We start from the raw sequence: 14,953 nt of genomic DNA, 5'->3' as shown, positions 1-14,953 counted from the left end.
AGACATTTCGTTATTTATGTATGGAAATTTGTCCTAAAAATCCCCGAAGATTCCACACATGGGAATACGGATTAAATCGCTGGAGAAATTGCCTTGTTCAGAGGTAGAAATTTCCTATGAAGATCGCAGGTGTTTCCCAAAACCATTTTCAGCTTCGAAAAGATCAATAACTTCTTAGAGAAATTTTTATTATTTCTTGTGCAAATTTCTTCAGATAATTTTCTAAAGAATTCCCTGAACTTTTCTACAGAACATTCTATGTTGACTTTGAGAATTTTCCCTTAGTATTCTCCAAATATTTTCTAGGAATTTAAGTGGAATCAGTATTGAAATGTTCTTGGTAAAATGTGGAAATTTCTTAAGAAGGTCCTTGGGGATTTGAATCGTTTTTCCGTATTTTCCAAAGTTCCCTCAAGATTTCTTGGGGAAATATTTAACAAATTTCCTGCGGAGCAGGTATGAAAAATTAACTAATACGGCAGTCGAGATGAATTTATTAAAGAAAAGTTATATAGAAAAAAATTTTCTTAAAAATATCAGAAAAAATCATAGGAAATAGTTTTTCGCTTAAGACTTTACTTCAGTCGAGATGTTTTATTAGAAAAAAAATCATATAGAACATCGGGTACTCCTGTAAAAGTGGTAAAATTTGTAGAGAAAAGTCTTTGAAGATTCATAGAGAATTCCCAACAAAGAGAGGGAAAATTCAATAGGTCTTCTCCAAGAAATCCTTATGAAATTAATTTTCACTTAAGGACATACTTCAGTCGAGATGTTTTTTTTTTTTTGGAAAAAGTTTATATAGAACATCGAAGAGTGATATATGGATATAACATTTCAAGCAGAGAACTTAGCAAGAAGTACAGGAAATATCTCCATATAGATTGGGAAAACTCAGTAGCCTCTTTCAAGGAAGCCCCGAGGATCTAGGTCGTCCCTAGGCTCCTCGTATTTTCGGTAGATATGATTCTAGAGGTGAATAGCCCTCTGCTTTCATTCAGACAAGGCCCAGCGAGCACAGTCAGATAAAAAATACAGCGTTTTTTCTGTATATTTTTGCTGAGTCGATTAGCAAAAATATGCTAGGGATTCCTTCTAAGAGTGCACTTCTAGGGATTATTCCTTTTACTTCCAAGGCAGCAGAATAAGATTTCTCATGCCATATCGGTTTTGAATTCGTCTCGTACCGCCTAGGCTGGTACGAGAACGAGTGTCGGCACGATTAATAATAACTTCCAAGGCTATTAGAACCTTGGCATCATTTTCAAGGAATCCATGACTTGGTCAGTTCATGTGGCTTAGATTTGCAGGAAAGTTTTCCTCACTCTGCGTACTTTACGACGCCTTCAGTCGTTCACGTCCCAGGGTACAAGACTTTTATTAGTTAGAGCCTCAAGTGGATGAGTGGGATAGAGTAGTGTCTCTATGACTGTGAGGTCTCAGGTTCAAAGCTGAGCAGAAACAGAAAAAGATTTCTCATGACTTTGAATTCGTCTCGTATCAGGACTCAATTCTGGGTGTTCCATTTTTTCCTTACCTAGAGACTCGTGCTGTTTACTATGTGCTTGTATACCAGGGGAACTCGTGAAACTTCTGGTGAATTTAGAAGATCAGCCTGATCTTCCAAATTTTGGGCTGATCCGGCTGATCCGTGAGTGTATCGACACTAATAGTCATTTTCGGGCTGATTCCTAAGCCAATCCCTGTGTCTATTTTGGGCTTTATGGGTGCTGAAAGGAGCATCAGTCGCCGTGGACGGTTTACTCTCATGAAATGAAGAATTGATGGCACCTTCAGTTCTCCAATTTTCCTCAAAGTTTGTCATTTTATTTACCTAGCAACGAAAGTTCCCTGTTTGAACACCGTTCAGCAAACGCGTTCGGAACAGGGTTCGGTCCAATGTAAATCCTTACGGGCTGGGAAAAAGCGAACGCGGTTGAAGCAATAGTTCTCTTTGATGGCCACCACTTTCTGAACATTTGGGAGCTTTGGGAGGCCGCGACCGTCGCGGCATCTTGAACAAGGAACAAGGAACAGGTTCTATAATTTCAAAAAAAGCAGTGTTATGGAGAAATTTGGCTTAGGGTGATAGATTGAACTCCGTATTACCCCATTTTCCATTCACATCTTCAGGCAGGATGCGTTGTGTACCTTCGAACGTGATCGAATCTGCTTTTGAATCGCAATTTCACACTGTGCGAGAAGCCATTCTTGACTAGATATTCTTTTTTTTAGAGTTTTCAAATCGTGCGCACGATGAGTCAGAATATGATTTTCTGTCGGATGAAGATGCTCTGCATGGAAGTGAGAGTAGTTTCCATCGACATCGACGGTCAGTGCTGACGGACAATACGCAACAGCTGCAGCTGATACAGCAAATGACAACTCTGCTGAGCAATCTGCAGTTGGATTTCAGTGAGGTGAAGAAGGAGCTGAGTGATGTAAAGGGACATCTGGCCACACTCCAGGACACCGTTGAGACGAAGGTGTTGCAGAAGGAGTCTGCAGCAAGTGTCCTGGAGGATATCTATCGGCTGGATGATGAGGAGACTCGTAGGCAGCAGGAGATGTCCTCAGCCGTGCCGACAGATTATTTCGGGCAACTCTACAATACGCCCTATCCCATGTACGGATACTGCCCGACTGTCAGTGGAACTGCTGCTCAACTGCTTCAGCAGCAACTCCAGCGATCTGCTGCAATGTCTCTGCATCAGATCCAAACGACAGTTCCGGGAACCGTTCCAATGTATCCCGATTCGGCTTCATTGACTGCCGCTGCGAGTTTGGGATTGAATCCGCAGAGTCCACAGATTCTGCAGAGGCAGGCTCAGCTCTATGATACAATGAGGCTACAACAGATGGCCAGTGAATCAACTCCACTCCTCTATCCAACGGCTAGTTTGGCAGGAGGAGTGGGAAAACTGCCGACAACTGCAGCAGTATCGTCTATTACGGGAACAACAACAGCTGATCAGTATCAGTACAATATGAATAATTCTGTGGTTAAAACCTGGAATTCCACCTTCAATAATGCACCCGTGGAGAAACTTCCTCCGGTTAATGTAGTTATCACCAGTTCTGATCCACTGCCAACACATACAACAATCTCTGCAGCTCCTCCTCTTCTCAGTGTCACAATTCCTCCGCAGCATATCAAGCAGAGTTCAGTTGTTCCAGAATTGTCAGCTATAACACCACCGAATACGGAAAACATTCAGCAGAAGGGACAGGAGGATGCACAGTTGGATGCTGCAGCTTCCGATGAGGCAGAATTGAAAGCCCTGAAGGCAGCAGATGAAGAGGGTGAAATTGTACGGTTTTCCGGAGCTGCTAAACTCTTCCATGCCGTCGAGAAGGAACTCATTGAGTGTGGATTGGGCGATCTGAAGATTTTTCAGAGTAAGAAGGATCCGAAGAAGTATAGGATCTTCATGAGGCGCGATCAGGGCAATAAAATCTGTGCCAATCATGCAATTGTTCCAGAAATGGAGATGAGTGTCATTAAGCACAAGGATAAATCATACAGCTGGACAGCAACGGATCTGGTTCAGGGAATACTGCGTCTCGTGAAGTTCTACGTGAGATTCAAGACAACAGAATCATCGACGGAATTTAAGGCAATTTTTGAGAAGATCAAGGCTGAAATGAAGGTAAAGGATGCACCGCTGCCAACTGCAGATTCCCAGAAGAATGTTCCAGCAAAGGCTGTTTCATTCTCTTTTACCGGTTTCCCGACAAATCCTCAAATACCAACAACTGCGAGCGCGGGATTGGGCAAGAAGGCAGATGATGGCGATAAGAAAGTCCTTCCAAATCCATTCAGTGGTTTCACCTTTGGAAAACCCAAGGAGGGAGGCGAAACAGAGAAGACTTTCAGCAATTTGTTCACCGGCTTCAATACCAGCGGAAGTGAGAAGGTGCCTAGTGTCCTCAATGATTCCCACGGAGACACTTCCCTCAACAGATCAACTGGTGATGGAGAGGAGGATGAGTATGTGTCAACAGCTCAATTCCAACCAGTTATCCCTCTGCCAAAGTTGGTTGATGTGAAAACTGGCGAAGAGAATGAGACTGTACTGTTTGAGCATCGAGCTAAACTCCTGAGATTTGACAAGGAAACCAAGGAATGGAAGGAGAGAGGAATTGGGAATATGAAGGTGCTTGTGAATAAAGATGATTCGAGTAAGGTGAGACTTCTGATGAGACGTGAACAAGTTCTCAAACTCTGCTGCAATCAATTGATCACTGAAGATCTCAAATTCACCAAGATGCAAGGTCTAGATACAGCTCTGACCTGGTATGGTCAGGATTATTCGGAAAACGAAGTGAAAGTCGAAATGTTGGCCATCAGATTCAAAACAGCTGACATCTGCAGTGATTTCCACAATGCTGTCCTCAAGGCTCAGGCCAATATCAAGAGTCCCCGCGAACAAAAGAAACCCGAAGAACCAACAGCTGCAGCCAAGACAGGCTTTGGCGATGCCTTCAAGAAGAAAGATGGTCAGTGGGAGTGTCAAGGATGCTGTGTAGTCAATGCAGCCAATGTGACAGAATGCGTCGCTTGCAAAGGTCCCAAGGACCCCACAGCAGCCAAAAAGGAACCCTCCAAGGGCGCCCTGGATTTTTCAGCTAATGGAAAATTCTCCTTTGGCATGCCACCATCCAATCCAACACCATCAAAACCAACTGCAGATCCCCCTTCGGGCTTTGGAGACCAATTCAAGCCAAAAGCCGGATCGTGGGAGTGCAGAGCATGCTTAATTTCCAATCAAGCAGATGCACTGTACTGTGTGGCCTGTGACAATCCCAAGGATGATACAGTGCCCAAGAAGAATCAATCACTAAATCTGACAACACAGACCAAATTCACTTTTGGCATGCCAGCTACCACAATCACTCCAGCTGCAACAGTTGCTGCCACGACAACTGCATCTGATGCTCCATCGGCAACATTCAGTTTTGGCTTCAAACCTCCAGCAGCAACGGGTATTTTCACCAATGTCCCATCATTTGGGTTTAACTCACCACAAAGCACCACGACAAATCAGGAAATTGTGCAGAAGACACCAGAAAAGCCGGATTTGTCGCTGCAGGGGAAGGAAACGTTCAATTTCAAGTTTACGCCCAAGAGTCCGGGGAAAGTCAAGAGTCCTACTAAGACAACTCCTGGCAAGGATGGATCAGATGAGGAGGGAGAAGTTGAAGAGGAGAATAACACCTACTTCACACCAGTTATTCCACTCCCGGAAAAGGTAAGTGAATCTTGCATTCTCTTTCAGCAAATTCCAGGGCTTAATAGGTTCATAACCTATTGAAACCGGTTCAGGCTTGTCAGGAACTCCAAGACCTTTCCAACAAGCCTAAATAAGACTCATTCGGTTGAGAAATACGCTCTCTAGAGCCTTTTTATCCTTTGACCTTGAAATGTCCGTGGTGACCGAAAGAGTAACCGTGGTATCATACTAGAGGATTTCACATTAAAATTTGATATGTGACATTAAAAATCAATTGGTTTATCACAAAAGATTTTATTTAGTTAGATAGATAGATAGATATGTTTATTTCATGTCAAAAGAATATACATTCTATAACTGACTATATAAATTTTAGTTTTCCCTTAATTCTAAATTGAGTGCGACCAATCCGTACGAGATACATCCTTAGCGTTCTTGGATATCCAATAAAATTTGTTTAATATTCTGATTGTACAATGTTTCATCTTTTTTTAATTGTGAAATTAATTTATTATAATGTTTAATTGAATTGTATTTAATTGATTTTTGTCCATATTTTGTTGTTTTAATTTTAATATTTGTAATATCTCCTTTTCTACGTCTATTATGCGTAACTTCTTCTAGATTGTTTTGTGAGCGTATTAATTTATTTTTCATTTTAAATATTTGAGTAATTTGTTGGGCTTTTATTATATCAGGTAATGTTAAAAGTCTTCCCGTTTAGTTTATTTAGTTTATTTTAAATCGTTTAAAATAGCATAAATACGGTTGATAATTAATGAGCAAATTAATGAGAATTGAGCAAAATTTGCTCATTACATTTTCATCAGGTACTACTATATTGTAATCATTCAGGTATAGTTTCTGCGCCACACCAATTTATTCGTGATTAAATTGTAATAAAAAGTAGTGCTAATACCTACTATTTATCGCGAACTAGATGGAGAAAGGACAAAAGACATTGAAATTGAAAAAGATCAGTGAAGAGTATAAGTAAGGAAAAAAGATAAACAAAAATGTGTTCGATCTACATTTTATATTTCTCCATAAACTTCTAGGATTTTGTGGTCAAATGAGATGGTGGCCGAATTAATTGAGCAGTAGAGTATCCGCGTATCGAGTGTTCGAATTGTGTTCTGGTGAGAATCTTTCTGCACCTTGATTTTACAGGGTATGAAAAGATGCTGGCAATCCCATTCCCGTATAAGAAGAAAAATGAATGTACCGAAATTCCTACTTGCAACTTCAGAAAATTTCTTCAAAATCGAAAATGGAGATTTCAAAATATTCGACACCGAATTTTCGACAATCGATTTCACGTTTAAATCGTCGTAGAAGTGATCGTGTGAAGTTTTTATATTTTCAAGAGTTACAGTATATCAACGGTCCCATTTCATATTAATTCTGAATTGGTTCAGAATCGTACTATCCCCATAGGGGTAGGCGATAACGAATAGGTCTGCGCGAAATAAATAAATCGCAAAGCGTCTCAGTTTTGCGGAGTGCTCGAACTCACGAGAAAGAGCTATATATTAACTTTTCGCATACTATGTGTAAGTACAAGTATACATGCTTTACTACCCATTAAAATATTGATAAATTTAAAATTCGAACAAATAAAAAAAAACTGAAAAGGGTAAATCATTTACGGGTACTATGACCGACACATGACCAATTAAACCCAAGGACGAATATTCGGAAATGAAAGAAATTGTAGGAGCCGTTTTCGAAATAAACAAAAAAAACATGTTTTTTTTATGGATAGGACTGAGTCGGGGAAAAAATAAAAAAAGACTGTGCTAGATAATGTTGACTTATGGGGAGGGGAGGGGAATCAGTGGCGCAATAGGTAAGACCGTTGGCTCTTGGACGGATCGATTCCCCGGTTCGATTCACTGTTGTGAGTTCGAGTTCCGCCCGGTGCAAAGATCTGAATGTTTAGAAAAAGATATTTTCACTGTGATATAACGTAATAAAAATGCACCGCCTCGCCCAACAACTCCGGGAGCATGGAAGAAACATTCACCACACGGGAAGGCGCTCCTGGGCGGTCTACAATGGACTTCGCAGATTCTTCCAACACGGGATATGACATTGTAAAAATGATTACCTTGTAATAAATATCTCGATACGATTAATAATAATAATGGGAAGGGGGGTTGTCGAAGACCGGAAGTCGATATCTCTTACCGTTTAGCATCTAGCCGTGTCACAAGTTTTAAAAAGTGAATTATATAACTGCTCTCTCTTTCAGTTCGATCAGTAAAAAGAAGAACTCTCCTTTCTTATCGAACCGTCGTGCATTGAACACTTCTTTAGGATTAGCTCCTCGCGGATAGTTTTGGGTCCACCCCAGTTTTTCATTCATAAGCCGGCCTATAACTTATTTATATAAATTGTTAATTGAATTGTGGAGTCCGAATTCAGAACTTGTCTCAACGGTGTTTGCTGTCGAACTAACTTTAGTGGCAGAGCTAAATGGCTGTATGGAAAGTTGATCACGTATGTGCTGAATGGACATAATACAATATTTCACATACACGACCATCTTACACTGTTAGCAATATTTACAATGTTTTTTTTACAAAATTTTATAATGGCGTTAGCCATTAATTTTTATTGCCCCACAATATGTTTAATTTATTCAAGGGCCTTTTAAAAATCAAGACCTCAAATAATAATAATCAAATAATTGTAATATCATCTCATTAATAATAATGCCAAATTGATGGATATAATTCTCTTTTATTTTTTTAAAGATGTTTAAGAAAATATTTAAATTTTAACAAAATTATCGTTTGACTTTCCATACGATTTTAACCAATTGCACTAAGCACTTCAATCGATCATTCTCGAAGTTACGAAGTTTGGAAACGTTATCGTACGTCTACAATATTTTTTTGGACTTGGCATTTTATTGCTTTTTTTTACCAATAATTGAAGTCAAACTTCAATTATAGTCATTCAAGGAGAGTTGGAACAGTGGGAAAGATGGAACACTTTGCCTCCTGCCTACACCCTATGCACGATCTCAACCTCATTAGGTCTATTTGTGCCCTTCAACATTCTAATGAAAACCCCCAAGTTACAGCTTTCTACCTTTAAAATTGTACGAGAAAATTTAAATTGAATTTTTTGGATGTCTGAAAAATTAGCAAAAATTTTTATTTCGCCATAAGAATACGTGTTTTTGGGGGTTGAGGAGAGATGGAACTTAATAGTTTTGGCAACACTTCCGGTGTGAATTTTGGTCAATGTTCTTCAAAATCTTTTCAAGTAAATCTTAAAAATTATTTTCCCTAAATTTCTGGTAAGACTGACTTGATACACTTAGCGAAATTGCCATCGAAGTATATAAACCACATATTTCACAAAATAAATCATTTATATTGAAAAAATAAAATAAACTCCAATAAATTCAATGAAATAGTGTTCATGTCTAAAATCACTTCCCTCCTGTTCTAAATTAATAAAATAAACTATAAATATTTTGCTAAAATTAAGGGTGTTCCATCTCACCCTTACTTTTTTTGAATGCCTCAAAATGCAACTTTCTTTTAAATCCTATTTTTCGAAGTGACTATTTTCATCTAGGTATTTCTAATATTGATATCTTAAATTTAGAGTCTTCAAATGATAAAGCAGTGAGATTCGTCTTGGTCTCGCATTCAAAACGTATCCGCAATATTGAATATAAAAAAGGTGTTCCATCTCTCCTCGAATGACTATATATTTATTTACGGCCCAACTGCTACATAACGTACTAAAATATAAACTAGGTCCGCTAGGTCCCAATATTAAATCAATTTTGTGTTTGTCTATTATCAGAATCAGAGGTGACTTTGGGCTTTCTGTTTTATGAAGTTTCCATCACACTTTCTTTTTGGAAAATAATTTTTTTGACCTTCAAGGTCAAATGTTAAACAGTTCTAAAGAGTGTATTTCTCAACCGATTTAAGTAACTTTGGGTTTGTTGGAAAGGTCTTGAGTTCTGTGACATGCCTGAGTGATTCAAAACAGTTATAGAACTAATCTATTATTTTACACAAGGATAAGACTCTTTTCCACCCTCTCGGTATGAAGGAGTTTTAGTAAATAAACTTGTTTGTAGGTCGAAGTGAAGACTGGCGAGGAGAATGAGGATGTTGTGTATTGTCATCGGGCAAAGTTGTACAGATTTGCCGAGAAGGAGTGGAAGGAACGTGGTACGGGAGATGTGAAGATTCTCAGAGATAAGACAACGAAAGTGCTCAGGGTGCTGATGCGTCGTGAGCCCATTCTTAAGATTTGCCTCAATCACCGTTTGACTGAGGATGTCAATTATGAGAAGAAGGACGATAAATCGTGGCATTTTGTTGTGAAAGATTTCAGTGAGGGAGAATTGGAACTTACGCAGTTCTGCCTGAGATTCAAGACGTCTGATATTGCTAAAGAATTTTTGGAAGCTGTTCATGAGGCTCTCAGTGGAAGTTCTGCGGGAACTCTGCCAAATGGTAAGTGAGAGATTTAATTGTTTTCTTTTGAACAGTTTTTTGGATGTGATTTTCCTTTGCGGGGGGATTTCAGGTGGAGATGTGAAAAATTCAGAAGTTAAGGTCAATGGGAGATTGTCTGGGGAAAGTGAGGCGGATGAGAAATTGAGGGTTAAATTGAAGCTTCCGGAGAGATTCTTTGATTACAAGACCAAGGCAGATTGCAGTGGATGTCGTGGATGCAATTCTGATGATTTTGTCTTTGCTTCTGTTGAGAATATCAATGGGGATTTAGTTGATGATAAGCCCATTCCACTCAAAATGCCCGACATTCCATCGGGTTTGATGAAGTCCAAGAGTTTCTTTGAGAAGTCCCGAGATGCCGTGACTAAGAATCTGTTTGAATCGAAGAGTGCTGAAAAAGTTCCAGTTACAACACAATCTTTCTTCTTTGGCGGAGCTAAGAGTTTTTCCTTTGGAACGGGATCATCGATATTTGCTCTAACATTTGCCGATACCAAGACAACAACTTCAACTCCAAGTACTGTGGTCACTGCCACAACAACAGCTTCTCCCTTCGCAGCTCCAACAATTGAGACACAGAAGAATATCTTTGGAGTGTCTGGAGAGAATATTTTTGGAGGATCAACATTTTCATTTGGAAGTGACAAGGGATCTTCGATATTTGGTGGGAATTCTACAACTTCAGCCGAAACTCCTTTCACCTTCCAAACGCCAACTGTGACAGTGTCCACGGAGAGTGGAAGTATTTTTGGAGGAACAGGATCAAAGTCAACATTCAGCTTTGCAGCAGCTGCTAAGACCCTAGAGAAGCCATTTGAGGCAAAACTGGGCACAGGAATGAGCATTTTCGGAGGAGCAACGGTGTTTGGGCAGAAAACTGATGAGAAATCTGATCAGAAAAATGATTCAACAACGGCGGCAAAAACTGATTCACCAGCCACAGGATTCAGTTTTGCTCAGCTGGCTAGCACAATTCAGAGTCCGGACAAGAAGGAGCCTGAAGTGGGAAAGGATATTCTGAAGATGGATGAAAATCTGTCTTTTGCAACTCTCGCAAAGGAAGGCGGGAATGCTTTCAAGACAGCCGAGTCGACCGGAGGGAAGATGGGCTTCTTCGGATTGTCCCACACGGAGGATTTCAGCCATTTCGGGAAGCCTGCAGCGAAGGAGGGTGAAGAAAATGGCACAGGACACGATGATGCTTCATATGATCCTCACTATGAACCAGTCATTGCCCTTCCGGATGAGATAAAGGTGTCAACGGGAGAGGAAGAAGAGACTATTATGTTCAGCGAGAGATCTCATCTCTATCGCTTTGATTCCACAGCCAAGGAATGGAAGGAAAGAGGTAAGAAAAAAATCCCTGAAATTGTTTTTCTTTGAAAACTTTTTGAGCCTTTTTTGAAAAATTCGTAAAATATTTCTCGCAGAAGTTAGAAAATCCTCAAAAATGGTTTTCTTGCAGAAAAATTTGAAATTCTTTCTAAAAAAATAACTTGAGATGATATTAATGATATTTTCTAGCAGAAAATTGAAATCTCCGTAAAAAAAATATTTTTTTCTAGCAAAAAATTAAAAATCTTGAGATATATCTTCTAGCAGTAGATTAAAGACTTGAAAAAAAACTATTTTTTGGGGAAAATTTGAGGTCATCACGGAGAACGATCAGAAACAACATTTGCTAGCATTTTTTTTTCTAACAGAAAATAAAATGTCCTAAGAACTATTTTCTAGTAAAAAAAATATGAAATCTTTATGAAGAATGATATTTTCTAGCAGAAAATTAAATGTTATCCTATAAACGATATTTTCTAGCAGATAAAAAATTCTGATGAACAGGATTTTCTTGCAGAAAATATTAAATCTTTATGAATATATTTTCTAGCAGAAAATTAAATGTCGTCCAATAAACGATATTTTCTTGCAGAATAGTATCATCATAATATTTCCAAGCAGAAATTTATCCCTATTGAGAAATGCGATATTTGCAGAATATTTAAAATCCTCTTGAAAATACGCAATTTTCTAGCAGAAAATTAAGCTCTCCTGATCAACGATATTTTCTTGCATGATAGCGGAATATTTAAGATCCTCGATATTTTTGAGCAAAAAATATGAAAATTTTCTTGCAAATTATTAAAGATCTTCGTGAAAATACGTTAAATTTCTAGCAAAAAAAAATAGAAATCCTACTCAGAAACTATGTTTTCTTGTAGAAAATTAAAAATCTTCCTGAAAGACAATATTTTCTTGCAGAAGATTCGCAATCTTCGTGAAGATACGATGTTTTCTAGCAGAAAATTAAATGTTCTCTGAATAAACGATATTTTCTTGAGGAGTATTTAAGATCCTTGTAAGAAACTACTATATATTCTAGCAGAAATCCATCACTGTCGAAAATCCTCATGAAAATACTCTAAATTTCTAACTAGAAAATAGAAGTCCTTCTAAGAAATTGTATTTTCTAGCAGAAAATTAGATTCTCCTGATAAATGGTATTTTCTTGCAGAATTCTCGTATAAAGCTACGACATTTTCCAGCTGAAATCTGTCATTTGTGAAAAATACGATATTACAGAATATTTAAGATCCTAACCAAAAAATGCAAATTTCTAATAAAAAATTAAGCTCACCTGATTAACGATATTTTCTTGCAGAATAATAAAAATCCTTGTGAAAGAATACATTTTCTAACAGAAAATTAAAACTTCTCTTGATTAACGATAACTCGTTGTAGAATATATAAGATTCTTGCGAAAGTATTATATTTTCTAGCAGAAAATTATAGTCTACCTTGTAAACGATATTTTCTTGCAGAAATCTAACCTTGACAAATACGATATTCTTGCAAAATATTTAAGAGATTCGTGACAAATACGATGTTTTCTTGCAGATTATTAAATTTCCTCGTTAAAATACGTTCAATTTCTAGGTAAAATATAGAAGTCCTCCCAAGAAATTATATTTTCCAGCAGAAAATTAGGCTACACTGCTGAACAGTAATTTCTTGCAGATTAATGAAGATGCTTGTCAAAAAATACATTAAATTTCTATCTAAAAAAAATAGAAATCCCCTTGGGAAATGGCATTTTCTAGCAGAAAATTAAATTCCCTGATAAATGATACTTTAATGCAGAATATTAAAGATCTTTTTGGAAAAATACAACATTTTCTAGCAGAAAATTAAAAATCCTCGTGCAAAAGGTCATTTTCTTGCAGTTTTTTAAAGCTTTTTTTGCAAAAAAAAATAATTTTCGTAAAGAAATGTTTTCCTGAAGGCAACTAAAAGTTTTTCGTATTTTTTGTGAAAAATCCACATTGATTTGTTTTTAAATGCCATTGTTTTTTATTTATTAAAAAAAATATAAAAGAAATACTTTCTAGTAGAAAACGAAGGATTCCCCTTGAAAATTAAAAAAAAATGTCAGTGAAAAACCTTTTTAGAGGGTATAACCCATAAAACAAAGAGAAGTCAATGTCAACTGTGAGAGGTCACCTAAAACCCGGATTCGGTATCTCAAACCGTTTGGTCTCTTAAAAAAATCGGTATTTTTTATCAAATCGCTCCTTGGAAATTACAAGGGGCCAACTCAATCTGAGCCATTTTTCAGGAGACAGCATGAAAGATTCAACTTTGTATAAATAATTATCTCAATTAAGTATGTTAATAAAAACAATTTAATTCTTTTCTATTTGTATGAGCATTATTATAAACATCGAAACATACATATTTTTACCTTTCAAAATAAGTTTTTTTATGAGTTAGCTCTTTGTCATTCTAAATGATGTGCAAATTTTCATGAAAATAGAATGACACGGGATCAAATTGCTTGAGTTAGTCCCTTGTTTCACAAAAAATTGAACGATAAATCTATTTTGTGCCCCTTGACTTCAAACAAAACTCCGCAAGAAATCATAAACAGGAAAATTTTGAAAAACTTTTCTAATAACGAAATTTATTGAGTCATATCATCTGAAATTTTATTAAATTCTCTGTCTGAGTGCATTAAAACCTCAAAATCGCCAAAACGTGAGTTGGCCCCTTGTAATTTCCAAGGAGCGAAATAATCAGTTTTATTTTTTTTTCTTTGAAAATAATTTTAGAATTAGAAACTTTAGATTCAGAAACTTGGAAACACTTCAATTTCAACAGAAAAAACCTTTCAAATGTAACGGATATTTTTGTCAGACGGAAATTGTAGTTTCTCTGGTTCTAGGATACGATAAGAAAAACTAAAATCTACAAATTCTTCGTCGCAATTTTTTTTTTAATATTTTCCTCATTTTCCAGGAAAATCGTATTTATTTGTTATTTTTATTTGTACAATGCAGGTGTCGGGGAATTCAAACTGCTGCATCATCCGGTCAAGGGCACTTACCGCTTTGTGCTGCGTCGTGAGCAGATCCATAAATTGGTGCTGAATCATGCCATCACGTCTGATTTCAAGATTGCCCCGATGAATAAGACGGGCAAATCCTTTTGCTGGGCAGCGATGAATTATGCCGAAGAGACACCTCAGACGGAAAATTTGGCAGTGCGTTTCAAGAACACTGACATAGCCACGAGGTTTGAGAATCTTGTCCAGGAATGCATTAAGAAGTTGAAGGAGAAGGGAGGTGATCTCGAGCCCGAAGATGACTGAAAAAAAAAAATTGTAGCCAGATGAATCAACACTAAATTCAAATGGTGAAGTTTAGTTTATATTGTATTGTTTTTTTTAGTTTATTTTCAATGTCCTGAACGCTCCTGAAGTAAAAAAGAAAAAAGGAAGAAGTTGGATGGAGAGTTTTTGGAAGTTTCTTTGGAGGCTTTGAAGTTGGCCAGAGAGCGTTCTGTAAAACTATTTTTTTTTTTAGTATTTCACCACTTTTTGGATTCAACACATTACCAATTTCTGTTAGAGAGTAAAATTGCTTCTTAAGAATTATTAGTTTTGGTTTTTTTTGTTTGGTGAGGGTTTTTTGAGAGGTTTGAGGGAGATTTGGAGGAAGCTGGAGCAGCCTTCGAGGATTCCATCGAGATGGCGCGAGGTGCGCAATTGTAGATGGCGCTGGGTGGCGTGAGACAAAAAATGCAACATTAATGGCGATGTCGGGTCGTTTTGGGCAAGTTTATCGGTTTGGTGCACAATTTGAGCTAATTTCTGTGTTTCTCGCAAACAGGTGAGTCCAGTTGTTGATTGCAATCGCATCCCTAATATGTTCAGATTGTTTTAGTGCATGC

The 14,953-nt window shown here is 37.6% G+C and overlaps 1 protein-coding gene across 1 annotated transcript in view; it reads left to right on the top strand.

Annotated features, from left to right (window-relative positions):
- The window catches only part of LOC129809946 (E3 SUMO-protein ligase RanBP2-like), a 38,102-nt gene that overhangs the window by 3,100 nt on the left and 20,049 nt on the right, over positions 1-14,953 (top strand). Inside the window, exons 4-7 of the mRNA XM_055860111.1 lie at positions 2,236-5,252; positions 9,346-9,727; positions 9,801-11,078; positions 14,062-14,370. Coding sequence (XP_055716086.1) covers positions 2,236-5,252; positions 9,346-9,727; positions 9,801-11,078; positions 14,062-14,370 — 4,986 coding nt within the window. The remainder of the gene's footprint in view (positions 1-2,235; positions 5,253-9,345; positions 9,728-9,800; positions 11,079-14,061; positions 14,371-14,953) is intronic.

The sequence above is a fragment of the Phlebotomus papatasi genome, chromosome 1 (genome assembly GCF_024763615.1).
Source record: "Phlebotomus papatasi isolate M1 chromosome 1, Ppap_2.1, whole genome shotgun sequence".
NCBI lineage: Eukaryota > Metazoa > Arthropoda > Insecta > Diptera > Psychodidae > Phlebotomus > Phlebotomus papatasi.
Note: the sequence above shows the minus strand (reverse complement) of the source record. Positions and strands in the feature narration are given on the sequence as shown.